The sequence below is a fragment of the Mustela putorius genome, unplaced genomic scaffold (genome assembly GCF_011764305.1).
Source record: "Mustela putorius furo isolate JIRA1106 unplaced genomic scaffold, ASM1176430v1.1 tig00000275_pilon_pilon_pilon, whole genome shotgun sequence".
Taxonomy (NCBI): domain Eukaryota; kingdom Metazoa; phylum Chordata; class Mammalia; order Carnivora; family Mustelidae; genus Mustela; species Mustela putorius.
In genome coordinates, this window is record NW_025421341.1 from 7154772 (window position 1) to 7182761 (window position 27990).

At 43.2% G+C, this 27990-nt stretch overlaps 2 protein-coding genes across 13 annotated transcripts in view; one reads left to right on the top strand and one right to left on the bottom strand.

Moving 5' to 3' along the window:
• The first annotated feature begins 1379 nt into the window (after window positions 1–1379).
• CASP8 (caspase 8) lies at window positions 1380–26858 on the top strand. Of its 3 annotated transcripts, XM_004764165.3 has the most exons (11): window positions 1384–1642; window positions 2170–2271; window positions 4029–4094; window positions 12913–13250; window positions 16813–16918; window positions 17716–17854; window positions 17960–18004; window positions 18399–18484; window positions 20272–20413; window positions 23222–23720; window positions 24947–26858. In XM_004764165.3, the coding sequence occupies exons 4-11, from the start codon at window positions 12946–12948 to the stop codon at window positions 25080–25082; spliced, it is 1458 nt and encodes a 485-aa protein (XP_004764222.2). In that variant the 5' UTR covers window positions 1384–1642; window positions 2170–2271; window positions 4029–4094; window positions 12913–12945; the 3' UTR covers window positions 25083–26858. The 3 variants fall into 3 exon arrangements, with proteins under 3 accessions (XP_044934488.1, XP_004764223.2, XP_004764222.2); XM_004764166.3 differs by lacking the exon at window positions 4029–4094 and having other exon boundaries at window positions 1383–1642; XM_045078553.1 differs by lacking the exons at window positions 23222–23720; window positions 24947–26858 and having other exon boundaries at window positions 1380–1642; window positions 20272–20421.
• FLACC1 (flagellum associated containing coiled-coil domains 1) overlaps window positions 26624–27990 on the bottom strand; it is a 32901-nt gene continuing 31534 nt past the window's right edge. For 8 of the 10 annotated variants that reach the window (XM_013062333.2, XM_013062329.2, XM_013062330.2 and 5 more), the window contains one exon: window positions 27571–27904. In XM_013062333.2, coding sequence (XP_012917787.1) covers window positions 27784–27904 — 121 coding nt within the window. In that variant the 3' untranslated portion in view covers window positions 27571–27783. Of the gene's footprint in view, window positions 27905–27990 lie in introns of all 10 variants that reach the window. The other 2 variants (XR_006606345.1, XR_006606344.1) reach the window with 2 other exon arrangements.

The window sequence follows — 27990 nt, forward strand, 5'->3', positions numbered from 1 at the left end:
ATTTTTTTCAACTTCCCCAGTTAGTTCTCAGGTAAGTCACCTTGAGAACCATGGCTGTGTTTTAATGTATAGACAATGACCAGCTGCTTAAATGTATGGCTCTTCTGTCCACAATGGTCATCTCAAATTGCCTAGGGAAGGGAGACTAGTGTGTTAGAGCGGAAAAATCCTCGTGTTTGGTCCGGCAGGATTGAGTTTGAGTCTATGTATCTGTTTGAGTGTTTGAGCGTCGGTTTCCTCATCTGTAAGGCGGGTGAGTAATTCTCCCCCAAGCCCCGCACTGTGGGGAAAATTAAGAGATAATCCAGGTAAAGGTACAACATATAGGAATTATATTATTGCGTGTTTTAGTTCTAAAAGGTGCAAGATGTGAAGGCGAAAGGGAAGAAAGCCCTTAAACACATTCACCCAGGAAACAGAGACGGAGGGTGTGGAGGAGTTAGAAGACGAGGGAAAGCTAGAGAGGCCCGGGGCTCGGAGTCCTGGAGGACAAATCTCCGCCCTCTTACTACTCTATCCAATGGCCTTGAGATCACGACCTGACCTGAATTCAAGAGTCAGAGGCTTAGCGGCGCCTGGGTGGCTCAGTCGGGTAAGCCTCTGCCTTCAGCTCAGGTTATGATCCCAGGGTCCCGGGATAGGGCCCCTCTTGGGGCCCCCTGCTGAGCAGGCTCCCTGCTTCTCCCTCTCCTCCTTACTCATGCTCTCTGTCGCTCTCTCGGATTCTCTCTTTCTCAAATAAATAAATAAAATCTTTAAAAACGAGTCAAAGGCTTAACCCACTGAGCCACCCAGGTGACTCCCAAGCAGGCAGCTTTTATACCTTTTAGACAAATAATCAATTTGTGAAAAATGGACAAGAGAACTTAGTTTGGGCTTGGGGCAGTAAATTAGTGAGGAAGTTACAAGGTTTGCTTGGATAGTTTTCTCAGCTCTAACTTCCCTATCTTTGGTGGTGAGGATGTCTAGCTCCTGGTACAGGACGGGAACTTTTACATCCGAGATTTATTTCCTGCTTGCAGGAGGAAAAGAAGGTTCAAACTGTCTTTCTTGCACTGGTTACTTCTCAAGAAACTCTAATTAAAAATAATCCATATGCAAAGTGGTTTATTTTGGGGGGCATACTCTGCCCCCTTCACTAACCAGCTAGTCTACATGTTGACAAGTGGCCAAAGTTCCTCTTCTGAATGGTTAGAAATTGGACGTCGGTTCCTTTAAGAAGCATTTCTTGTTTGAGTGAGTCATCCTTGTCCTTTTGCTTTAGGAATCAGATTTAGTTTCTAGAGGTTTCTGTTGAGGAATTTTTTTTTCTTGCTAACGGAAGACCAGATTCTGCTCTTGTCTCTTGGGACTTGTTTTTTTTTTTTTTTTTTTTTTTTAAAAGCCCGGCTGAATTCACTAGTAAATTTTGAATGTGAAGAACAGGAAGTGAGTCCACTGAGGGAGGCAGAAGGTGGCCTTATCGAAAGTAAAAGAAAACTTCTTCCTGGAGGTGTTTCCATCCACACTCTCCTCATCCCCACCCTCTTTCAAGGGATTTTTCTCGGGCTGGGTGGACAGGCCTTAGGAGTCTGTGACGTTAGGCCGTTCGGGGGTCTTGGCATCGGGTGCTCTGTGGATGTCGCTGGGACAGGGGGACCAGGTGAGTGCCTGGTGCAGAGAGGCTTCTGATACAGCGTGTTTCCCGGACTCATTCACCAGGCGGAGTGGGGACACGTCAGGGTGGTGCCGGGGCCCCACATCTCGGAGTGGGCTTTCTCTCTGCCCTGCAGCCTTGGGCCTTGCGACATGGAATCTGAGGGATCTCCAGTACTCTGCTACATTCCCGCAGTGTCTCCCCGGCCGCCTCAAATACAGACACAGTGTCTCTCTTTCTGCCTGATCAGTTTGGAGATCCCAAAAGATACTGTTTACCTACTTCCTTTGTTTTCTTTACCAGGTGGGCAGAGGGTTGAGAGCCCGCCCACCGCCTTCGGCCATCTCGCAGCAACCCCCCATCCCTCCTACCCTCTCTGCTGCCTCCCAAAAGATAGCTCTTTAAAACTTTCGATACTATCCCTGAATTGGTCTGTATCTTTGCAAAGTCTATCATTGTTTTGTGTGTACACACTATTTTTTCACTATGAACCAGAACAAGTAAGTCATTTCTCTGTGCTTTTGTTTCCTCAGCATTAAATGGGGTTCATACTACCTCGTGAGGTGGTACTGCGGATTTAATGAGATAATACATGGTAACTGCTTGAGGCTGTGCCTGGTGCTACTAAGTTCTCAGTAAGTATTAGTGATTGTTCCTATATATTGGTATTATTTGGATTGCATTTTGCTCATTCTGCTTCTTTCTTTCTTTCTTTTTAAAGATTTTATTTATTTATTTGACAGACAGAGATCACAAGTAGGCAGAGAGAGAAAGAGAGGAGGAAGCAGGCTTCCTGCCGAGCAGAGAGCCCAATGTGGGGCTTGATCCCAGGACCCTGGGATCATGACCTGAGCTGAAGGCAGAGGCTTTAACCCACTGAGCCACCCAAGCACCCCTGCTTCTTTTTTTAAAGGGAGAGCTCTGGCACTTGAAATTCCCTGTTTTGCCAGGTCCCAGTTTCTGCCCTACATGGTATTACATGCCGGGCAGACGTCACAATCCTCTATAAGGAAGAACTAAGAACTTGCCCACACATCCTTGGTCTGGATCCCACCTGCAAACCTTGGCCAATCTGATGGGTAGAAAGTAGGTACCATGTCACTTCATCTTGTCTTTCTCAGATTATTAAAGTTTCTGAGCATCACCTCGTACATGCTTTGGCTTTGTAAGCATCCCTGTCAAGGAGCTCCCCGTTCAGACCCATTGTCCCTCCACGGACTTTCTTCTTCTCGTGGATTTGAGGGAAACATTGGTAGCTTGTGAATATCGCTCCCCCGTGGCAGGTTCTGGGAACACACACGTGAAGGGTGTGGTGTACTCCTGCCCTTGTGAAGCTCACAGCCCCGCACAGGAACTGGCCACAAAATAGTGGAATGAATGCTGGGTGGGGGGAGGGGAGACTCAGGAAGCATCAAGAATCAGGGAATCCCTCCTAGGTTAGGATTTCCCTCCTAACAGGATTTCCTTCTGTTGCTGTGTTCTCACTTGGACTTCACGGGCAGAATCTAATGGGAGTGAAGGTCATGGAGGGTCCGTTACCCAGCTCTCTACTGGTAGAAAGGCACTTCCTAGACACCTCTTTTAATCCGCTTGGCTCTAAGATGCTCTCAGCCCTCTGAAACTCTTATTCTATTTGGGGAAAGAAAAAAGACAGTTTCTAAAAAAGGTAGTGTTTGATTTTTAAAAATTTCTTTACATCAGAAAACATTTCAGTTGATACACAGCAAAAAGGCTTAATGTGTTTTGTGCAGTTCCATCTCTAGGGCCCAGACCATGCTAAAGACCCTAGGATTTGTTTTTCTCTTGGGTAAGGTCATCTGGGCCTCTCAAGAAAGGCCTTTGATGCCAGACGTTTCCAGTCTGCTGAGCGTGGGATCTGGTGGTCCTGGAGCCCAAGGGGGTGACCCTCATATTCTAATGTAGATGGGAAACCCTGAGAGTTAGCTGTGGGGCTTAGCAGACCCTCTGAGAGCCATGATGTGGGCCCCACAGTTTTCAGATCTCTCAGAAGTTCTCGGTCAATATTTACTGAATTAAAACATTCAGGTCTTCATAATGAACCCAGAAAAATCTGTAAATTCTTGAAATAGTTAGAGAGGGGGTTCTTAGTTACCATCCAATCCAACTTTCTAATTTTGGAACGTGGTAATGAGTTTGCAAAAGCAGAACGACCCATCCCAAGTCTCACAGCCAGAGCCAAAGCTCAGGTGCCCAGTTTTCCACCCAGAACCCTGTCCCCTGTTCCTCTCAGATTGTTAAGTTCTGGAGGTCGGATTGTTGAGTTCTGGGAGGAGGTGCTGCTCCTAAATGAGTCAGTCATTTCGTAAACAGGAAGTAGACTGAGCAGTTCCTGTTCTCTCTCGGCTCTTCACTCTTGTTTTATTCACTTCAGGAGAAAACAGGCCTGTGAAGAAGCTGCTGCCTCTGTACTGTGAGGGTCCCAGGACTGGCTTCTTTGGTAAGGTTGGTTGGGCCTTCCGGAAGAAAGACCTTTAATTTTAGAATTTTCTAGGCTGTGGAGGGTGTGTAAACCGTAAGAGTTAGTCGTCCCTCTGAGAGCCATGGCGAGAGCCCCGTAGACTCTAGATCTCAAGGCCCTCTCCAGCTTAGGTGAGGTTTTTCTGGAATGCTCCAAGTTCGCCTGTCTGTACAGAGACCTTATCCTTAATTAAATCATGGCCTAAGCAGGGGTAGAGTTGGGACTCCGGAAAGAGGTGACACCGTCTAAATCCAGGCCCCGGCACATACCGGTCTGATTGTCACTTTCTGTGGGGTCCCTCTCTCTACCGCAGTGGGTTTATTAAGAATTCCTGGTTTTGAGTTTGGGGAGTATTTTTGTCTTTCAAAAATTTTTTTATATTTTAGTCTTTGAAAATATTATGATTACATGTCTATTTTTTTGGTTAAATTCCTTCACCGACTTCCATTTGCAACTAAAATACAATCTGAATCTTTGCAGGGCCTGTCGTTGAAACCCTCAAGGGAGATGCTCAAATCTGAGCCTGCCACCTCTCCTACGAGCTTGTTTCTAAACTGATTTTTCACAGTAGTAATATGACAACGATAATAGAGAGATAGAAATATTTGTATATCATAATATAAACATTTATATATATCAAATACTTTGGGGCATAAATTTATTATTACAAATATTAAAGATATATATATAGTCTAATACAAATCTATTTATATGGAGTTATGATTTAATAGATACCATATAATTGAAAGTGAAAGAAAATTTCCTGGCGGTATTATATCCCCATCCCTTTCTTCTGCCTTGTGTGCACTATATATGAAAATATTCAAATATATATATATTTTTAAAGAATTTATTCATTTATTTGACAGACGGAGATCACAAGCAGGCAGAGAGGCAGGCAGAGAGAGAGGAGGAAGCAGGCTCCCTGCTGAGCAGAGAGCCCGATGTGGGGCTCGATCTCAGGACCCTGGGATCATGACCCGAGCTGAGGGCAGAGGCCTCAACCAACTGAGCCACCCAGGTGGCCCTATATATTTATTTTTTAAAGATTTTATTTATTTATGTGACAGAGAGGGACAGCGAAAGCAGGAAGACAAGAAGCGGGGCGGGGGTGGGGGTGGGTAGGGAGAGGGAGAAGCAGGCTCCCCGCTGAGCAGGCAGCCTGATGCGGGGCTTGATCCCAGGACCCTGGGATCATGACCTGAGCCAAAGGCAGATGCTTAATGACTGAGCCACCCAGGCGCCCGAATTTATATCTTTTATATATGTATATAAACACATTATATGTATGTGTTCACACACACACAGATACAAGTGGAAGGAAACCACTAAATGTAACCAAAGCATTACTTCTGAATGGTGACTTTCTTTTTCTTTTTATACCTTTTATACTTTTTTTATACTTTTCTGGACTTTCTCTGAGGAATAAGTGTGACTTTTACATATTTTAGGATCAGAAAAATACAACAGCAAACGTTCTTTGAAAAATATTACTGTAACAAAGTTTCTAGCCCGTGGTCTTACACAGTAAACCTCAGTCCCATAAAACAAGAACCATGCCACGGTCCGTGTACCTGTGGGTCACAGTGCCCAGAGGTGGCCCGTTATCAAAGATGTGAAATTCTGTTGCAGATAATTGCTTTCCAGGCACTATGACTAGAGAGATGTGTGAGCTAAACAAACCAAGACTGACGTTATGCCATAGGTGTCTGGTAAAACCTGACCAGAAATGAGGCCTTGCCAGATCTCCATTTTGATGTGATGCAAAAGTCATTGAGAAAGCACTGTCTAATTATTGCAAAGATAATAAAGTGAATGAGATGAGCCAGCTACAGAGGACAGGAGCCGAGTGCCAATCGTGTTCTAACCAAACTCATGTCATCCTGGCCTTGGATTGTTTTATTATTATTATTATTATTATTATTACTATATACTGTCAGAAAATGCTATTGAATATGTAACAGAAGCCTTAAAGAAGCTTTATTCCTTTGGGCTCTGTAGCTCCTACTTCTCAGAAATTATTCTAAGAAAATAATCAGAGGTATACATGGAGATTTGCACCTTAAGATCTTATTCTAACTGTAAGCAGAGACTGGTTATGTAAATCATGTCCAATCCTATGATTCTGTACTTTACAAATTTTAAAATCTGTGCCATAAAAAAAAAAAAATCTGTGCCACAGAAGAGAAAATTGAAGATATCAAGATATGCTTACAATATTACCAATGAAAATTCCACTTATACCTCAGAAGTATGATATGATAAAATATGAGGGAAAATATAAGTATGTATATAAAATGCTTGGTAGGAAAGATAGTAAAATTTTATTAGGTGATTATTGTTGGATGGTGGAACTATAGGTAATTCTTTTTTTTAATTTATAATTTTTTTTAATTAAAAAAATTTTTAAATCTTTTTATTTTGTTTTTTTTACTATAGGTAATTCTTATTTTCTTTTTTTCTTTTCTGTACTTTCTAAAATGGATACAATAACCACATTTTCAGAAAAAATTATGGAGGAAAAAAAAGATTCCACTTTCGTTTGGTTCTTTGGTTCATTTGATTCTGTAAATGGAGATTTTAATAGAGGTTAGAACTTATTTAAAAATTTTAAGGACGTTGGAGCTAATGGTGCTAGACACCACGGGACCTAGGTTAGCTCCTTTCCAGCTTGTGGATAAAAATGGGTTTTTTAAGTAGTGATTTTCAGGGCGCCTGGGTGGCTCAGTCAGTTTCGCGACTGCCGTTGGCTCAGATCATGATCCCAGGGTGCTGGAATGAAACCCGGGCTGGTTCTCTGCTTCTGCCTCTCCCAATGCTCATGCTCTCCTGCTCTCTTTCTCTGTCAAATAAATGAATGAAATCTTAAAAAAAAAAGGAAGTGGTGATTTTCATCTACATGTAAGTCCACGTAGAATAAGTAATACATACACACCCTAAAAAGTCAAGCAGGAAGCCTGACTTTGGCGGCCCTGGCCTGGTGGGCTTCTAGTCCCTCTTCTACCACACAATCAGTGAAGCAGCCTTCTGAGGATTGGTTCTGTTCAAGGACCTTCTGTGATTACACAAAGCCACATCGTTGTATGAATCCCACAAACCTGATCACGGTGGTCTTCCTCTTCTTTTTAAATATTGCCGTCAGGTTTCATTGAACTTCTGATATGGATAAACAGTGGTTTCTGCCCCTTTGTTCTGTCAAGCAGTGCTGCGATGAAGAGCTCTGTACATGTTTTTAAGTACATCACTAATGTAGGAGAAACTCCTGGAAGTTAAGTGTGGGGTTCTTTCATATTCTGACCTCTTCGGCCAAATCACTCACCTGTTCCTGTTTTCATTTTCACGGTTTCAAAACTCTGTATTGCAAGTTTTGTGCTTCGCCAATTTGGTAGTTGAAAAGTGGTCTTTTGTAATTTCAGTTTGCCTTTTTTTATTTTTTTGCAGCGAATGAAGTTGACCATCTTTTCAAATGTTTAAAAGCCATCGGTTTTTAAAAAATAAAGCCACCAGTACTTACTTTTCTCTGAACTGTGTGTTTATGCATTGGATCGTTGGTCTTTATCTCTCTCTCTCTCCTTTTTTTTTTTTAATTGACTTTAAGAAAATCAATCCTTTTTCCACTTTCCCCCCAAGTGCAAGATTTATTTAGTTTTAGATTTTTGTCTGGCTTATTTTGGCAGAATATTTTAGTCGTTATTTAAGGACATTCATCATCCTTTCTGAAATGGTTTCCAGTTTTTTTGTCATACTTAGAAAGTATCACTTTTTTAAAAAAATCACTGCATGATTATTTTAAACAATTCTCCAAAGTTTCTTTTCTTCATATTTTAATGTTCAGCTTTGAGTCTCTGACTCATCTGCAGCTTATTTTAATGTAAAGAATTAAGTTACGATCCATTTCAGTTTGTTCGAGAAGTCTGCCCGATCATTCTAATCCCATGTACAGTGTGTTAACACCTCAAGGTGGATAGCCCTTTGTGTAGGTGGGTTCACTTTGGCTATTTTTCATTGTTAACTTCTAATCAAAATGCTACTTTTTAGTTTCACTGTTAACCTTCTAAAAGAGACAATGGACTGTAGTATTTGTATTCTTTGGAAATCTCATACTAAGATTTTCTTTGTGGACAATTTTTGTGACTATTTGGTATGTGTTTGAAAGGACGTGTATTTGCTACTGGGACAAAATACGGTTAGAGTTTTCACCTGGGTCACTTTGATCTACGAGTCTCCTACTTAGTCTACTAGATTTTCTATTTTCTGAGAAAGGTATGTGGAAATTTCCTGCTATTTTGGGGGCAAATAGGTTCTCTGAGTTTTCTTAAGTTCTTTTTTAAAGTTTAAGTTCTTCTAATACTTTCTTTTCTTTTAAGAACACAAATATAGGGGTGCCTGGGGGGCTCAGTTGGTTAAGCTACTGACCCCCCCTTTTTTTCTTTCTTGAATATGTAATGGAAATCATCAATGAAGCTGTGGAGGGCTACAGTTTTCTCTGTGGGAATGTTTTTAATTGCAAATTTATTTTTATTTTTTTCAGTTTTTATGTATCTTTTTTATTAACATATAATGTATTTTTTGCTCCAGAGGTACAGGTCTGTGAATCATCAGCTTACACACTTCACAGCACTCACCACAGCACATGCTCTCCCCAGTGTCCATCACTCAGCCACCCTCTCGATAACCCCCCACCCCTCAGCAACCCGCAGTAAGCTCCTGACTCTTGATACCAGCTGAGGTCTTGATCTCAAGATCGTGAGTTCAAGTCTGCATTGGGCTACAAGCTGGGCGCTGGGTGGGGAGCCTACTTGAAAATCAAAACAAAACACAGTTGTGGTTGTGTTGCTTCCTCCTCTGATCTAGTCTCCTTTCCTGGTTAATATGCCCTTGGTATGTCATTTCCTGTTCCAAGATTGTCATTTCCTGTTCCTCCTTCACTTACTCTCTTATACAACTTCAAACCCAAGAACACATTTAAGTATTTTAACAGTAGTTTCATCTACCTGAGAATATCTGCATACATTCTTCTTACCGTATTACAGGAAAAGGGCTATTCTTTCTTCACTCCTTTGCCGCCAAGTTCTAATTTTCTCCTTCATTCCCCAGAAGAAAATTTTGAATTTGCTATGTCTCTTCCCAGAACCCCGTTACCTTTTTATTTTCTACTTTTGCGTATGTCTCTGTAACCACTGAAAATCGAATTGCTTTGAGTATTTTTTAAAAAGTAGACACATTTTAAAAAATATTGCGATTGCTTTTTCTACTTTTTTCTAGTGTCCTAACACATCTTGGATTGCTCTTGTTTTTATTTCAGAAGATGGAGTGCATTCTGAACTGCTGCACAGTATTCTGACTGTATCTTCGTTTATTTAGCCGTTTCTATACTGATGAACATTAGGGATGTTTCCAGTTGTTTCGGGCTGCACATTGTGTTGTGGTGACAGTCCGCGCTCATATCCTGTTTAGCACACATGTGTTGCTATGGGGTGTGATTTAGGCAATGAACTTGTGAGTTTGTTCAGTCAGTTTTGTTTGCTACATTTTGAACATATGCTGTTAGGTGTGAGCCACATATTAAGATGTGTTTTCTGAATAGAAGTATTTTCATGATAATTGATTGCTTTTGTGAAAGATCTGCAGCCTTTGGGAATCCAACGCAAAATGTATCTGTCCAAAACACTTTCTTCTAATTTCGAGTCATGAAAACTTGTCTAGACAAGGGTGTACATTCTAGAGTAAAAAGGAGAAAAAAGGTTTTGCTCCATAATTCCAATTCTAAGAGAGAAACCATCAGAGATATGCACAGGATGTATGAAAAAGCTTCTCAATACAATATTATTTTTAAGAGTAAAGAAATTGAAAATTCCTTAAAATAAATTTTGATATATCTGCATGCTGGAGATCAAGAAACACTAAAAATAGGGGTCTCTGGGTGGTTCAGTTGGTTGAGTGATTGCCTTCCACTCAGGTCATGATCCTGGAGTCCCAGGCTCCCTGCTCAGCAGGGGGTCTGCTTCTCCCTCTGACCCTTGCACCTCTCATGCTCTCTCTCTCTCTCCCTCTCTCATTCTCTCTCTTTCTCAAATGAATAAATAAAATCTTTAAAAAAAAAACATGAAAAATATTCCAAAAAAGAATATTTAATGGTGGGGTAATAGTTCATTCTAAATATTAAGTGGGGGAAAAAAATAGGTGTATATACCTGGATATGCAGCCTGATTCTGATTTTTATATAAATGTATATGTGATGTGTGCTATCTTGTGTGTGTGTGTGTGTATGATAATGATAACTGTGACCACTTTATGATTTATTATATTTTCAATTTTCACGCACACAAAAAACACTACTTCCATAATCAGAGTGGGTGAGGGACGGGAAAGGCGTTCTTAAAAGAAAAACTAAAAATTTCGAAGTCTCTCAAAGCACTTTATAAAAATATTAAAACTTAACCTTATGGGGCAAATTAAAATGTTTCTGTTATTTAATTAATGTATTTTGAGAGAGAGAGAGCGCGAGAGAGCAAGCGAGCTGTGTCCACAGGGGATGGTGGGAGTTGGGAGAAGCAGAGGGAGAGGCAGGGAGGGAATCTTAAGTCGGCTCCCTGCCCAGGGCAGAGTCCTATCCAGGGCTCGATTTCATGACCCTGAGATCATGACCTAAGCCGAAATCAAGAGTTGAACCCTTAACCCACTAAGCCACCCAGGTGCCCCCAAAATACTTACATCTTAACGTCAGATACAGAAAATATATGGATCCTGGTTCACTTGCTCATTATGTCAAGTAATAGAATCAGGATTTGTGTTTTCATCCAAGAATGTTAGCCAGTGCAGGGAGCTTAAGGACCCCAAACCTCGCCACTTTGCTTCCGGGAGGAAAGAGGTACAAACAGGTTAAGATCGTTTGAGGTTAAGGAAAGTGCCCAGGAGCACGGACTCTGTGGGGTCCAGGAAATGTGGAACTGGACAGGAAGTTAAAGGTTTTCTAATTCAAGGTTCTCAAACTGCCGCTTTCTGGGAGCACCTCCTAAAGTATGGCGTCAACCAAGTGTTTTTCAACTTTGCAGAGTTTGGAAAAACACTGCTTCCTCATGAGTGTCCCACCGGGGAAGTGGGAAGCCAGGAGGGCGAGGGAAGTTCTCAGCTGCCCAGTTCCTGTTGGGTCCCCACAGCCGGGATCTGTTTCCTTCTTTTGGGTTAACCCTCATTTGTTCATTCATTTTTCGTCATATCTGCACATGCCTTATAGGACTTACTTTAGTCAAACACCTAGGAGGTGGGTGTTGTGGTCCCCATTTTACAGAGGGAGCCCCTAACCCTCAGAGGACCTGAGCAGCCTAGGCCTGGGGCCCGCGTCCCAGAGGGGCTCTGATCTAACTTTTGTCAGACCCTAACGCCCCTACTCTGAACCGTTGCACTCCCGCCCCTTCCTGGCAGTCAGCTGCTGGCAAGCTTCCTGGCTTTGACCGTGATACGGCACTGGCCTTAGGGAGCTGGGGCCCATGCCTGTTCCTATGAAGAATCCAGTACAAACCCGGCACCAGGGGCTTGTTTTATCACAGACATGGGCCCATCAGAGCAGGGAGGGTTGGGTGTGACTCAGGGGGCTCATGGGAGGAGGAACAGGTCCTGGGCCGTTTGCGTGAAGGGTGTCCGGGATTTCCAGAAGCCCTGCACTCTCCTTTTCTACCTGCCCAAACATGTGTGTGGAGGTATTATGTCACCTGATTTGGAGACAGTTTGAATTGGAAGGCTGACAAAATTCACTCCGTTTCATTTCCAGTCGTGGGGCCTTGATCTGCCGTGGGTGCTGATCCTGAGGCCCTGGGGGACGGCACCATGCTTTCAGTCAGACCCCATCACTTCCCTAGCCTCCTGCCCTTCCAATCTATCCTCCATACTTAAAAAAAAAAAAAAAAAATTTGAGAAAGAGAGAGTATGAGAGAATGCGTGCATGGGGGAGGGGCAGAGGGAGAAGCGGGCTCCCCACTGAGCAGGAAGCCCAGCCAGGCCCCTGGGATCATGACCTGAGCCCATGGCAGATGCTTAACCGACTGAGCCACCCAGGAGCCCCCATCCTCCACACTTGAAATGCTAATCTCAGGGGATGCCTGGGTGGCTCAGTCACTAAACATCTGCCTTCCACGAGGGTGGGAATCCCGGGGTCGGGCTCCCCACTCAGCGGGGAGTCTGCTTCTCCCTCTCCAGCTCCCCCGTGCTTGTGTTCCCACTGTTGCTGTCTCTGTCAAATAAGTACATAAAATCTTAAAAAAAAAAAAAAAGAAAAGAGTCCCCAACTGGATGGCATTACAGTCCTTAATTCCCCATCACCTCTAGGACAAAGCCTGAGCCCTTGCCCCCAGAGTTCGAGGCCCTTTGTATATGGTTCCTGGCCACAGCTTCACCCCTTCTCCCACCATCCCGGACCCTTCGTGGTTACTTTACTGAGCTCCTCGCACCTGCCTGAATTGACTTGAACATTCTCGCCCCCCTCTTCTGCATAAATTACTTCCCAAAGGGGCCTTCCTTCCAGGAAACCCTTCTCCCTGGATGAGGCAGGGTTCCTTCCTCTCTATTCCTGCGGTGCCCTGGTCACAACTCTCTGACCGTTGGCTAATCTGTGCATCTACCTCCTCAAATAGTGAGCTAGTTGAGAGCAGAAAGGTGTCCTGTTTGTTTTTGTCTTCCCGGTGTCCTCAGTAAAATGTCTGGTGTAGAGCAGAGATAATAACACTTCATGAAGGAACACACTTGTGAGCGGTACTTCTCTTCCTCGGCTGAAAGTAATATTGATTGTATTTTGACCTAGGCTACCACAACCCTCTCCTGACACTTGGACAACATGAATTTCAGTAAATGCCTCTATAATATTGGAGAACAGCTGGACAGTGATGAGCTGGCTTCCCTCAAATTCCTGAGCATGGACTACATCCCCCAGAAGAAGCAGGAGCCCATCAAGGATCCCCTGATGTTATTCCAGAGACTCCAGGAAAAGAGACTGTTGGAGGAAAACAACCTGTCCTTCTTGAAGGAGCTTCTTTTCCGAATCAACAGACTGGACCTGCTGGTCACCTACCTGGACACCAGCAAGCAGGAGATGGAGCAAGAGCTTCAGATCCCGGGCAGAGCCCAGATCTCTGCTTACAGGTGGGGACAGCCTCCACAGTTCAGGCCCTGGGAGGCGCGGGTGCGAAGTACACATCTTTGCGGGCGGGGCCGATGGCCGGTGTCGGTGTCGTAGAACCTTAGAAGTGCCTTGAAGATGTCTCACCAGGGCCAGATTAAGAAATTTAGAGATCTTGTATACAAATAAGAAAAAAAAGTTAAACCGTAAATTTTACTGTATGGTTTTTCTTGCAGGAAATTTTGTTTCCAAAGTGAAACACAACCTGTAGGTTGCTGACAGGAAAACAGTCGTCTGCTGAATGTTCTCTCCCTCCGTTCTGTCCGCTTCTGTTTGCCTCTGCTCTGCTGATGTCCACATCAGGTCATTGCTTTGCCCACTGCTGCTTCTCCGAAAACCCTCTCCCACCTGCTCATGGAGGACTGCGGGAATTCTCAGTGGGGTTCTGGGCTTTTTTATTCCATCCTGAAACACTTGCATCACAAAGTTCTCCAGTCAGGGGTTGTGTGCTGCCTGTTGGTCCAGGCCGCCCAGGCGGGACCCCACTAAGACTGCTGAGCCCAGCGGCTGCCAGGAGAACAGTGGTGACCTCAGTCGTGTGTCCTGCCGCACGCCTTGAAGCTGGGCCCCTCCCTCCCTGTGGGACTGTGGGTCCCCAGGGCTGATAATGAGTCATGTTCACTGTTACACCTTCAGGGTTTTTTTTTTTTTTTTTTTTTTTTTTTTTGGTGCAAAAGGTGATTTTGTTAAAACACAGGCAGAGAGACCAGCACTGGGGTTGCGAGGGAGGACTGATGATAGAGGTAACAGACTTTAAAAACAGGCACACAGTACCAAATTCTGTCTTCCAACATGCCCTGTTGCCAGACACTCCTCAACGTTGTTTGTAGCTTCCCTTCGGAAAGCTTCTCCTCAAGTCTTAGCTGTGGCCCGTTTTACGGCCTTGTCTCTCTGGCCAGTGATGATGGCATGTGTGACGGTGAGTCCTCACAGCCAGGGCTGGAGGCCACTGTACCCCACTTGCCCGACCTATTTATGACTGCCCTGGTCCTCAGTGTCAGAGACCAGAGATTCTAGCATGTTCCTTACTGTACATTTCTCTGCTTGAAGCTTGAGCATTTTAAGTGACAGAAGAGATCTGCTGGGTGTAGGAGTTTCCTAAGGCTTCTGTGATAGCGTCCGACAAACTGGGTGGCTTGCCGCAGTGGAGACCTTCATTCTCTCACAGTTCTGCGGGCTAGATGTTCGAAATGAAGGTGTCAACAGGGCTGCTTCCTCTGGAACTCTGAGGGAGAGTTTGTTTCTTGTTCCTTCCTCCCCTCACTTTGGGGGCTTGCAGGCAATCCCTGGTCTTCCTTAGCTTTTAGATACATCACCCCAGTCTCTTCTTTGTGCCTGTTTGTCCAAGTTTCCTCTTTTTTGAAAGCTACCAGTCATTGGATTAGGACCAGCCTTGTTCTAGTGTGACCTCGTCTCAACAAGATTATCTCATCAAAAATCCTTTTCCCAAATAAAGTCATATTCGCCCATCCACGGTGGACATGAATGGGGGAGGAGAGTCGGGGAAGATATTATTCAATATTGGATAACTTTGTTTTAATGCAATTGTGACACATTCCTAATGATTCTTTTCATTAAGACAGCAATTAATCCTTAAAAACAACAACCCTAGAACTAGGAAAGCCGGAGGGTCTCATCTTGTGTCCGCCATCTTGGTCTTCTGAAGGTTGCACTTCTTCTGTCCTGTAAGCAAGGCTAAAGCAAATTGTCAATGCCAGACAATGACCTGTACCTCTCTGTTGGAAGGTTGAGTCCATAAGAAGGGAGGATCTGTCTGTTAAAACATTAAAAAAAAAAAAGATTTTATTTATTTGTCCGGGTTGGGGGGTACACGCAGGGAGAATGGCAGGCAGAGGGAGAAGTAGGCTTTCTGCTGAGCAAGGAGCCCAATGTGGAACGCAATCCCAGGACCCTGGGATCATGACCGGAGCTGAAGGCAGAGGCTTAACTGACTGAACCACCCAGGTGGCCCCGTCTGTTAAATATGTAACACATTAGCTTGGAAACAAAAGGGTCAGCACAAGTACCCATTCATCATGTTGGGTATTAGCCAGGAAATAAAAAGTATGCTAGAGTGGACCCTTTGAATTTACAAGAAAGCACTAGACATGTTTATTTTCAAATTATAATTGCTACCTATAAAGTCAGTATCTTATAAACTATCCAGGTTTATTTCTAGACAGTGATGGTACAAAAAAGCCAGTAGGTTCTAGTAATGAGGAAAGTGATAGGACAAAATACCTTGTAATAAAGTTAAAAAGGCGGGTAACTTTTGGCTGGACCCAATCTTGGCCAAACTGAGAAAACTTTGGAAAAATACTTCTAGGGTGGAGATTCCATGAGAGGAAGGATGAAGCAGATGATAATACTGAGAAACTTCTGTTTCTATACTATTTTTATTTTCAGAATTTTAATATTCTAATTGACTTTGGAGTTAGCATGTTTTTGTGTTATTTTCCTTAACACCACAATAGTGGAAGTTTTTGCTGACTTATTAAACATTCCTTTGTTCCTTCTACAGACATATCCCAAGAACCTATTATGGATTAAGAAATAATAATGCCTGTTGTATATTGAACAGTCAGTGTGTTGCCAAAGGTTGGTTTAAGCACTTTAGATAAACTTATTCATATTATTCTTAACATGTCCCAATGGTGTATTTATTACCTACAAGTTTACAGAGGTACTTGAGCTGTTAGTGGGCGAGTTTGTGTCTGCAGATGGACAGGGGATGGGTTGTGAGGACCACAGCATAAAGGGGTTGGGGCAGGGCAGCTGGGTGTGTTTGGAGAGGAGATGGGGGCCGGTGGTGAGGAGTGGCTAGAGAAGCTGAGGAGGTGGGCTGGGCTCAGTGCACAATGGTCTGTATTCTAGAACGAAGTGTTGGGCCTTCATACTAAAGTTGATGGCCAGGAGAGCACTGATAAGTTGTAATTAAGGAGGTGAGGATCCAGGACACTAAGGCGTCTCAGTTGGTTAAGTGTCTGCCTTTAGCTCAGGTCATGAACCCCCGTGGTCCTGCAATCGAACTCTCTCCTGCTCAGGGTGGCGCCTGCTTCTCCCTCTGCCTGTTGCTCCCTCTGCTTGTGCATAGACACACGCTCTCTTTTTCAAATAAATAAATAAATCTTAAAAAAAAAAAAAAAACCCCACAGGAAGTGATGATCTAGTTTGCATTTTGAAAAGCATGATTTCCAAAACAAAGTGTTTTTTTTTTTTTTCCTACTGCAACAAGCTCTTGATTTTATAGTGAAAGACCAAGGAAAAACACAATTCACTTAACTGAAATGAAATGAACGTCATAGTGGACCTTAATTCTGTTAAGGGTGGAGTAGCGGGGCATGAATCAGTAGCCTGTCACCGCACCGCAGCAGCCTCTCTCCAAGGATTCAACTCCCAAATTATGTCATTAGCTGTCTATCTCAAGGGGAGGGGACCGGAATCAAGTTTCCACTGCCACTCCTTTTATCAACTGGGAAATTATTTGGGAAACCATTTCTAAAATGTTTCCATTTCCCACCACAGGGTCATGCTTTTTCAGATTTCAGAAGATGTAAGCAAACTGGAATTGAAGTCCTTTAAGTTTTTTTTGAGCCAGGAGATCCCTAGATGTAGAGTGAACGATGATTCGGTAAGACCTGGTGTTTCACCCAGATTGGGTCCTGAGGCTGCGTCAGCCGCTGGGGACCGCTGCGACGGCGGAGAGGGCTCCTCCAGCAAAAGTAACCTGGACCCTCACTTTTCAGCGGGGGGCGGCGGGGGGGAGAGAAGAAAAGAGGGCGTTCCTTCGTACACCGCGAAGTGCTGGTCACATTAATGGTGAGACTCACGGCGGAGTCAGTAGCTAGGGAAGACGTGGTGGAGGCACAGCCCACTGCGGGACCCCACCAAAGCGGGTGACATGGTGCTGAGCTGGACGCCTCTCCCCACTTCTGCAGGCTCTGAGATCACGTGGGGCCTGGAACTCTGTGCATGCGCATGCGCGTGTGCGTGCATGCGTGCGTGCGTGCGTGCTTACGTGCGAGAGCGCCGGGCTGGAGGTGCATCAGGTCTGGAGAGACGTGGTCCCTGGAGGCTACTGTGTCTCAGCGGTGCACCCCAGGCTGTTTCCCAGACGTCACTTAAAGGTGGCCCCGGGGGCTTGCAGCACAGGGCTTGGGGTCTGGGGTCTGGGTGACAACGGATGTCACTCTTCCTCTATCTTCTCATTTCTGTCTTCCTGGGCCAGCAAAGACAGAATTGCTCCTCTAGTGCTCTCTTGGCTTTAGAGGACCCGGATGGCCTGTCAGGAGGGTCAGCTTCGGAAGGGAGGGTGCGCCCACTGTTAGGAGAAAGTGGGCTTTAAAAAAAAAAAAAGAGAGAGAGAGAAAATCTCCTCGAAAAGCCAGGGTGGCTCGATCTTTATTTCTTTATTTCTCTTTCTTCTAGAACTTGTTTGATATTTTCATAGAGATGGAGAAGAGGGTCATCCTCGGGGAAAGAAATTTGGACACCCTGAAAAGAATCTGTGACCTAATAAACAGGAGCCTGCTGAAGAAAATCACGGATTATGAAGAATTAAGCCAAGGTAGAAATAACTTGACAGCTGTGAAGTAGCAAAATGTATTCTTAAATTGACAGATCCCTGTATGTCGTGATCGTTTCTAATCAGATATGTTTTTTTTTAATTCAGAGCGAACAATGATCCCGCAAAGAAGTCTAGATGAAATTTCAAATGGTAATATGCATAATACGTATTTAAGACTTTTCAGTTCCTTTACTGACTGATACCCCATGGCCTCCTCTTCTCACAACTTTCTCACACATCCGCATCTTAATGGCCTTGCTGTCCTAAAATCAGGAAGGCTCAGTGCTTACTTGTTACCTTCTTTACACATTGAGAGATATATACGCCTGTTGTCAAAAGACCTAAACGTTGCAGCCCTGGGCTGGCAAGTTTAAAATAGGTGAGGAGTCTGCCAGTCAAAAGATTTTTTTTTTTTTTCCTGTGGACTGCAAGGATACTATGTTCAAGGTAGTCTGTGAGTTTTCTTTTTAAAAGGGACCTTATGGTATCCTGGGGGCTTTGTGTTTCTTTACCCAAATCCCTTCTCTGCTATGTTTCATTCCAGATATGTCTCAGTTGCTTGTAGGAGAGAAATCGCTGAGGATACCGCCAATGTCAGACTCTCCAAGGGAACAGAACTGTGGATCAGAGGTGTGTGGAAGTTCGGACGCCTTTTTCTCTTTGCATTGCAGATTCTGGTTCTTGCATTCCTCAGCTTGTAAGCATCCAGATAAACTAGTAAGGGGCAGAAGCTTACTGGAAATTTCGAGAACTATAGAAAATGTTTGGAAACGGACAAATTTAAAATGTGACTTTTTAAGTTTCAGAAGTAAAAAATGTTAACATTTTATTTTTTAAAGATTTATTTACATATGAGAGAGAGCATGTGAGTAGGGGAGGGGCAGAGAGAGAGAGAGAGAGAGAATCTCAGGCAGACTCTCGCTGAGTACAGAGGCCGACGCGAGGCTCCACGTGAGGCTCAATCCCATGACCTTACCACAAATCAGGAGTCAGAGCTTAACCGATGGCACCACCCAGGCATTCCTAAAATTTTATTTTAAAACCAAAGACAAAGGCCTTAGAGTAATTGGAGGGCCGAGAAAGCAAGAAGCCTCTTTTCAGCAGCTGCCTCAGCTGAAGTGGGAGAAGACTTTGGGAGAAAAGTCTAGCAGGCCTGGGAAAAGCAAAGCCTTTTCTTTTAGGCTGACATTTTGAAACCGTTTCTCCATGCTGATTTAGGAGTAAGCAGCAAAGGCTCCTGATATAGTGGTCTCTTTGTTCTCATCTCGATGAGCCATGCAAAAATTGCCTTTCTAGACGATCACTTTGATTTATTAACCTTCAAAGATTGACCAACCACATTCTGATTCATTAGCCTATCCACTCGTCTCTGTGGCGGGAAGCAGAGGAAACCCTGAATGTTCTCAGTCCAGGGGGAGACTTGAAATTAAGCTGAGAGAGACCAGTTACAGGTGGGCTCCTGAGCAGATTACCAGACCTTTCTAGGTGTGAAAACTAAGGATTTGCCAAAGTCACGTGGCTCTTTGCAAGTAACAAAGGACCCTACCGAATGTCGTCCCACTGCGCAGCTAACTGTATGGAGTAGCAGAGAGATTAGGGTCCTAAGGTTATGATGTAGCAGAGCTAGGAATCTGAGGCCTTAGTGTGGAGCCCTTGTCTCTACCTTGAGGAGCTGCATGGATTTCCCAATAGATGCTGAGTATCTCAGCACTGAAACAGCCCTGGGAAAATCAGGACACGGGACCGTCTCTGACTGATACTGTCAGGTCCTAGTGTCTGGATACTGTAACCTGCAACAGAGCCAGCCCCGCCAGATGAGGCCGTCTCTCTCCTTGTCACTGTGGTCCTGAGAGCCAAATTAAGTCATCGGCTCTCAAAGTCCTGGGACCGTGCTGTGTCATGTGTGAAGGGCAGACCCTCAACTGTTAGCCCAGATAGCTAGATGAGTTGACTAGATGGCCAACGGAATCACAAGGTGACAGACAGGCAGCCCAAAGACAGCATGAAGACATTCATTCATCATTCAGCAACTCCTGATTGAGCGCTCACAGATTACTAAATTCTAGCTCCTGCTGTAAGTGTTAGCTGCCTTGAGCAGAAACAAGAACAAGTCATGAAAGTATGTTACGATGACAACAGTATTAATACACGTGCCAAGGGTTCAAGAGGCACAAGTATCAGGACCCTGATTTTACGCACTAACTGTGAGGCCGAAGTCTGAGGATCCTGTGTCAAGGGAACGGGTGGAATCTAGTTTACCAGAGAAACGACGTCAAGTCGGGGGAGGCCCGCTGAAGGGCCCTTGCATCCCAGTTTGGCTAAGGGGACAGCTTGACTGTTTCCTAGGAAGTTGATTGTTCACATCTCACGTGTTTGACCCTCAGAGTCAGCTCCTGGGTTGGATTTTTGTTTTCCAGACATCGGACAAAGTTTACCAAATGGAAAGCAAACCTCGAGGATATTGTTTGATCTTTAACAATTATGACTTTAGCATAGCACGGAAGGAAGTGCCCAAACTTCACAGCATTAAGGATAGGAATGGAACAGACTTGGATGCAGGTAAGTAGAACCCTGAAAAGAAGTGAAATATTTCTAATACCTAAGATTTTTGTATCAAAAGGGGAGAACAAAAATTGTACCAACAGGGCCTCATATTTCAGAAAAAAAAAATGGATGTAACCATATTTCCTTGTAGAAGTGAGGAACATTCTTATATATTTGCTAATTTTCTGCTCCTATTTTTTTAAGTTAATTTTTTCATCAAAGTAATGTATATGAGATAAAATATCAAATCTTATGAAAAGATTTATGTTAAAAAGCCACAGCAATAAGTTTTGCTTTTATTTTTATTTTTTAAAGATTTTATTTATTTATTTGACAGACAGAGATCACAAGTAGGCAGAGAGGCAGGCACAGAGAGAGGAGGAAGCAGGCTCCCCGCTGAGCAGAAAGCCTGATGCCGGGCTCGATCCCAGGACCCTGGGATCATGACCTGAGCCAAAGGCAGAGTCCTTAACCCACTGAGCCACCCAGGCATCCCTAAGCTTTGCTTTTAATTCAATTTAATGAATAGTGCATTTGTAGAATTAGATGAAAAATTAGGTGAAACATTGCCTTGGGATCAAGACCACATACAGAAGTTGCATTTATAAAAGTTGGGTAGATGAAATTGCGAGTCTTTAACAGATATAGCACTTTCTAATATTTTTTTTTTTTTTTAAGATTTTATTTATTTATTTGACAGAGAGAAATCACAAGTAGGCAGAGAGGCAGGCAGAGAGAGAGAGAGGAGGAAGCAGGCTCCCTGCTGAGCAGAGAGCCCGATGCGGGACTCGATCCCAGGACCCTGAGATCATGACCTGAGCCGAAGGCAGCGGCTTAACCACTGAGCCACCCAGGCGCCCCTAGCACTTTCTAATATTAAACTAGCCAGAAATTCTTTTGCTCAGCCTCTTTAGGAGGAGCAACTTAGAACTTACAAGAACTTACAAGTTCAATGAAAACTTATGAGAACTTAAAAATTAGATGAAAAAGTAATTTTTAGCATGTGAACATAGAAATGGCTACTACTAAAAGTGAAAGAAAGAACCCAGCCCAACCAATATATTTTTGTAAATGGTGTTTATGAGTTATAACATCAGGTAATGACTTTGTTTTTTAACCACATAAAGTTCAGAAAATTAATATAGGTTGACTTTAATCATCAAGACTCTGCTGATGGTCTCTTAACAGTTTATTCAGGCAGATCTAAGATTTCAGATGCCACAGAGCTTAAGCCCATTGACTATATCACTCATAGTCATATACCTTGGTCTTGAAGAAGAGACTTCAGGCCTTTGATTTCCATTCATTTACTATCAAAACAGGTTATTTATTTATTATTATTATTATTTTAGAGAATATGAACAAATGGGGGAGGGGCAGAGAGACAGGAACAGAGAGACTCCTAAGCAGGCTCCACATCCAGTGTGGAGCCCAATGTGGGGCTCCAGGTCACAACCTTGGCATCATGACCTGAGCTGAAATCAAGTTGCATATTTAACTGACTGAGCCACCCAAGTGCCCCACTATCAAAAAATGTTTATTAAAAAAAATATTAAAAAAATATATTTTATTGCATTTCTGGTCTTTTGGTTAAAGGGTAGGTGAAAGTTGCAGATATGGAGGATGAATCAATCTAGAGATCTAATGTACACGATAATGACTATAGTTAATAGTGTATTGGATACTAGAAATATGCTAAGAGAGTGTATTTCAGGTGCTCTTATATATGCCCCACATACACACACAAAAAAGGTAATTAAGTACGTGAGGAGATATGTTATTAGCTTGACCGTGGTAATCACTTCATTGTGTAATTAGCTGTACGCCTTAAATATATACAATTTTTAGTTAAAATCAGGCACCCTGAAAATGTTGAAAGACTTTGACTAGAGCTTAGAGAACCTGAACAAAAAATAAGGTTATGCATATGGAAACAAAGCAATGAAAAAATAATGCACTTACTAATTCCAGGAAAGACAAAAAATTTAACAAGAAAGGAAGCATAATAAAAGAATATTATGTTTACATAGTACTAATGATTCAACTAAAAGTTGTAAATAACTATATAAAAACATCAATAGCAAAGTGCTCAAATTCATTACAGAATGGAGGTAAATACCGAAAAATAGTTGTTAAAAGTTGAAAGTGGTTGCCTTCATAAAATATGACGGGGTCATAGGGAGAGTTAGAGAAGGAATAGCTTTTTTGTAATAGGCCTTTTAGTTTTTTGAACATTCACATGTTGTATTGTTTTTAAAGATTGATTGATTTGAGGGAGCAAGTGCAAGTGGGCGGGGGGAGAAGAGGGAGATGGACACGCGGACTCCGTGCTGAGTGTGGATCCTGATGTGGGGCTCAATCTCATGACCCTGAGATCAGGACCTGAGCTGAAAGCAAGAGTCAGACGCTCAACTGACTGAGCCACTCAGGCGCCCCTCATATTTTTTATTTTGTTACACAATTTTGAGAGAGTTCAAGGTAAAGTATGAATCTTCTCAATTTTTTTTTTTTGCTTTTTATTCTGATTATGTCAGTAGTATTACTATTTAGATTGGCTTAATCGTAAGCCTAAATAATAGCTCACCCATCTTATAGACCAGTTGAGGAAAGAAAGAAGGCCAACAGTAGCATTCTCCCCTTTCTCATTTGCCTCAGGACTGGAAGTGTTTTCAGCTAGGGCGATAAATATTAGAAAACTATGGATATCAGCCAGTACTTTAGTTCCGATTCAGATTCTTAATCTGATCAATGTTCTCTCTAGCTCTGGACTGTCATTTGAGACTTACTGTGGTGTAATAGGAGTTGTCTCGTTTCTCTTTTCAGATGCTTTGCATCAGACCTTTAGTGAGCTTCATTTTGAGATCGTGCCTTTCAGAGACTCTACGGCTAAGGAAATCTGTGACGTTCTCAAATCCTACCAAAGCATGGACCACACTACCAGGGACTGCTTCATCTGCTGCATCCTCTCCCATGGAGACAAGGGCATCATCTACGGCTGTGATGGACAGGGAGTCCCCATCTGTGAGCTCACCTCTTACTTCACTGGTTCTAAGTGCCCTTCCCTTGCAGGGAAGCCCAAGATCTTTTTTATTCAGGCTTGTCAAGGGGATAACTACCAGAAGGGGATCGCTGTTGAGACCGACTCTGAACAGAATGAAGCGTGTTATGAATCAGACTCCTGTCAGAAGAGATATATCCCAGACGATGCTGACTTTCTGCTGGGGATGGCCACTGTGAATGATTGTGTTTCCTACCGAAACCCCATGGAGGGAACGTGGTATATCCAGACACTTTGCCAGAGCCTGAGAGAAAGATGTCCTAGGTAATTTTTGCCTCCTCTGGCCTTCATTTTTTTCTAAATTTCTAGTTATTGATGACGCAGCTGTACTTCCCAGCTCAGTTGCGAAGTGGGGGGGGGGGCGGGCAAGTGTTAACATCTTCAGTTCATAGCTGGAAAAATCAGAGACACTTACTGCACAGTTTCTTTTATTCAGTGCCCGAAAGGACAGTTGGGGTGTCCTAAAGTAGGGAATGATGGTAAAGTCAGTCCAGCTCTGTTTCTAGGCAGAAACACGACTGAGCCAACTCAACTAGTTTCGGAAGTCTTCCAACGAGGTAATAACCCATTTCAGTGTTTAACATCCTCCAGCTCTTAAAGTTCTATCATAGCTAATCAGTCCTCGTGATGTGTTGTGGGAGATGAGTACTGAAGAGTAGAAACCCTTTGTTTTCCCAGTAATTTGGCCTGATGTGAAGCCGCAAAATGTGAGGAAAATATCCTTCCCTCACTTATTATACCTTATGCTGCTTTCTTTAGTTAAATGATGGTTTTGTAGTCATAGTTCACCCAAAGGCACACATGACCGACAGGTGAATAGCAAGACCTCTTCTAGCTCTGTAGCTCTTCGTGGTGTAGGGGTATGAAGAGTGAGAACTTCCCACGGCCGAGCAAGAAGTGAACCGTAACATCAGTACCATGTTTTCCGTTTGTAAGTTAGACCTTGAATCCTACAAAGGTAGAGGAACAGGTTGTCCAGCTCACCTGCTAGGGGAGGCTGGCGAGGAAGGGGGGAGCGGCTGCAGGAGACACCGGGTTTCTCTTGCCCGATGTGATCAGTGGTCACACATGTTGTATGAGATACAGCATCAGGTAAGGACTTATTTTTTTAACTGAATTGAGTTCAGGAAATTAATGTAGGTTGATTTTAATCATCAAGACTGCTGGTGCTGATGTTTTGGGGGGGGGGGCACTGAGGTCATTACGGGGTAAGTGACATCGTACGTGGAAGAGTAAGGTAGAAACAGGTTAGGGGGAAAGAGCCCAAATCTGGATGTTGACCCTGAAGTTTCTGATGATCATTCGAGATCTTGAGTAAACCAAAGTTAAGTTATTAAGTTCCGAAGCTCCTCCTTTACCTGGAAAGCTTTGATATATCTTAGTTTAGCAACTTAGGATTTCAAATGCCTGATTTTTGAGGGAAGGGACCTGACCCCGAGGACAGCGGGTGGTGTTTCCCCACAGATGGTCACAGTGCTGTTGTTTTTCAGGGGAGAAGACATTCTCAGCATCCTTACTGAAGTGAATTTTGAAGTGAGCAGTAAGGATGACAGGAGAAACATGGGCAAACAGATGCCACAGCCGACCTTCACGCTGCGGAAAAAGCTCATTTTCCCTTGTGACTGATGCTTTAACTGCGTAACACTATGCTTAATTTAATTTTGATTGAAGTGCTGCTCTTGCTTTTCTTTTTTTCCTTTCTTTTGGATGGCGGGAAGGGGCGAGAATGGGATTCAGTACAACCTCATTCAAATTTAAGCCCAACTCTCGGGCTTTGCAGTAATAGCTAGAGATTTATCATCGTAGGTATGATTTTACTTTTATTTTTGATTTGATGAAAAAGTTTTTAGAAAGCCTAGAGTAGATAAGAAAATATAGAAAGTTTAAAAGAAATGTAACATCGTAACTTGAGGTTCAAAAACCGTGGCAGAATGAACGGTCTTTGCACATGGCTCATCTGCTTTCAGCCTGGAATCATTTGATTCCCTGCAGTGAAGCATTCAAAAAAAGAAGTTAACGATGTCATTCCAGAGGTTCAGTCTGGGCACAGAGTTAAGGGCGGTGCAGAGATCTTCGAAGGCGTCAGAAGATGGGGAACGGGGAAAGCAATTTCTCACTCGAGCCCTCAGAACAAGTAAATGTTGTTCAAGTCCTGGGAAACAAAGTCTAGAAAACCATAATCCTTTCTGTGAAAGGGCTGCTGATTCCTCATTCCCGGTTCTTGTGAGAATTCGTTAGATTTACATTCCTGCAAACTGGATATGCTTCTACGGAGTAGAATGTGGGGTACAATTGTTAAAGGTACTATTGGGACTTTTTATTTTGTTAAGGAACTGTAATCCCCCCCACCCCCTCACCCCCCCATTCCACGACCTGGGGCTCCAACACACAACACTAAGGGCAAGAGTCACACGCTCTACCATCTGAGTCAGCCGCGCACCCCTGAAAGTTATTGTTACAAGGAAACAGCAGCCCAGGAGCAGTCACTTGGGCTAACCCCCACGTCAGCAAACCCAGACTGAACAGCTAACCGAGACGCAGTTACGGTTCCCCGGGAATGTAATCTTCAGGCGGCCAGCGTGGAATTACCTGGGTCACCAGGGCTGACCGGCGGGATCAACTCCTCCCATTCCCCTCAGGAAAGAGACCTAATGCAGTGTGATCCGATTTGATCCTTACCTTTCCTCAGCTGGATTTCTGTTGTCGGACAGCATATGCTGAGGGCTGCCAGTGACCCCCTCTCAGAGGTCACTGAGGGAGATTTTTGGGATCCGACTTAGCTAAAAAGCCCCTCGCGTGTAATGCTCCCACATCCAACCTGATCTGTTCTGATGCGTGGGACGGGCAGTCCCAGAAACCCCAGAGCTGCGCCCCCTTGAGCTACGGGGAGACCCTGCTTCAGGGACAAAAGACACTGTAACTCTGGTTAGATTTGGATTTCACAAAATCTAGGAGTTATTTTCCTTGTTCTTCTTATTTGTTAGTAACTTTAATCCATATTTGAAAGGAATGACATTGACAGCAGGTGAACTTTTTGTACGGCCAGTCCCTCCCTTTCCAAGCCATCCTCTACACTACTTTACAGTTTTTAAAAATATTATAATGTGAATAATCTTAACTCCTTTTCTCTTATCGCTTCTAAGATCTCTATATCCATCTAAACCTCATTTGGTTTTTTTTTTTTTTTTTGCAAATGGTACTTTCTCCATTCATGCATAATTTCCTTGCTTTCTTTTTCTCCCCACTGCTTTCTTTTTTTCCTTTTTTTCTTTAGTTTATTCTAAATTTATTTTAATAATTCTAAATTTATAAGAAAGTCTTTTTAAAAAGATTTTTTCAATAGTATTTTTTCAATAATATTTTTAATAGAGTAAAATAGAATTTAACTTACTGTTGGCTATAGATTGGTTTGTTCGTTTTGTTTCTGTTGTTTGCCATTGGCATCTCACAGGTGGAAAACATTGGGATCACAGGTATGTTTCACTTTAGCCTCCTGATGTTGGCTCACACGGTTGTATTTTCTTAAAAAATGTGTTGCCCATATGTAAAAATTGGGACAGTGTCACATAAAAACCACAATACCTTTAAAAAAATATCAGAATATCTGACCACATCGATCCCATTCCAATGGTGCCACACAAGAAGATGGGTTCACCCACTCCCCCATCCCCCCGCTTCCCATCCCCTACATTAGGCTCCTGCCAATTACCATTTACCACTGTGGTTGTTTTTGTGATTATTTTTCCTTATGTCCAGTCCACTTCTCTTATTTATGTTGCCTGCCCTGTGGGGATTTGAATTCTGGTGATTATTTAGAGAAGGTGGCAACAATCATCAGAAACTTTTCCTAAATCATAGTTACAGGAAAGATGACTGAGAAATGGAGCAGTGGAGACACACGTAAGAGAAAAGGTTTTTGGAATTAAATCAATTAATTATTCTTGCTAGTGAAGTGCCCCAGGGGGACAAAAGCTAAACTTCAAAATGTAGTCAATATTTAATAGGAATTTCTTCAGATCAGTGTTTTTGTAATGAAATCCAGAAATATGGAAGAGAAAATAGTACCTTGCCCAGAGAAAGAGCAAATCCAGATATAGAGAACATCACCTCTCAATGAAGAGTCTTGAAAATCTGTATAATTGAGATGAGAATTCAAACATTGCCAATCACTTAGAAGAAAGCAGATTGTGAAAAGACAAAAGTAGAACCAAGGCAATCCAGCAACTAAACTCATAATACACTTTTTCCAGAAAACCTCACCAGAGTTCTCTAAGCCTAGAGAGTCAGTGTTCCTGTCATCTTTTGTATGGGAGAGCAACTTTTGGGTTCATAATTCTTGTTTTTCATTGCTGTCATCTTCTAAAATGTCAGAATCATTCTCATAAATAGAGGTAGACCTCCCACATCGTTCTTCATAAATTTCTTCATTCTTGGCAATTATTTTTTGCCTGTAAAGAAAGAGAAGACATATCACTACAGACTCAAAGGGTAGAAGGGCATTGAGCATATATGGGGGGGGGGAGAATATGGTTTT

Bases quoted from the DNA above. Each gene is read 5' to 3' on its own strand.
- CASP8 (XM_004764166.3), top strand. From the start codon at position 12,946: ATGAATTTCAGTAAATGCCTCTATAATATTGGAGAACAGCTGGACAGT. The intron at 17,855-17,959 runs GTAGAAATAACT...TTTTTAATTCAG, and splicing joins TTATGAAGAATTAAGCCAAG to AGCGAACAATGATCCCGCAA. The intron at 18,005-18,398 runs GTAATATGCATA...GTTTCATTCCAG, and splicing joins TCTAGATGAAATTTCAAATG to ATATGTCTCAGTTGCTTGTA.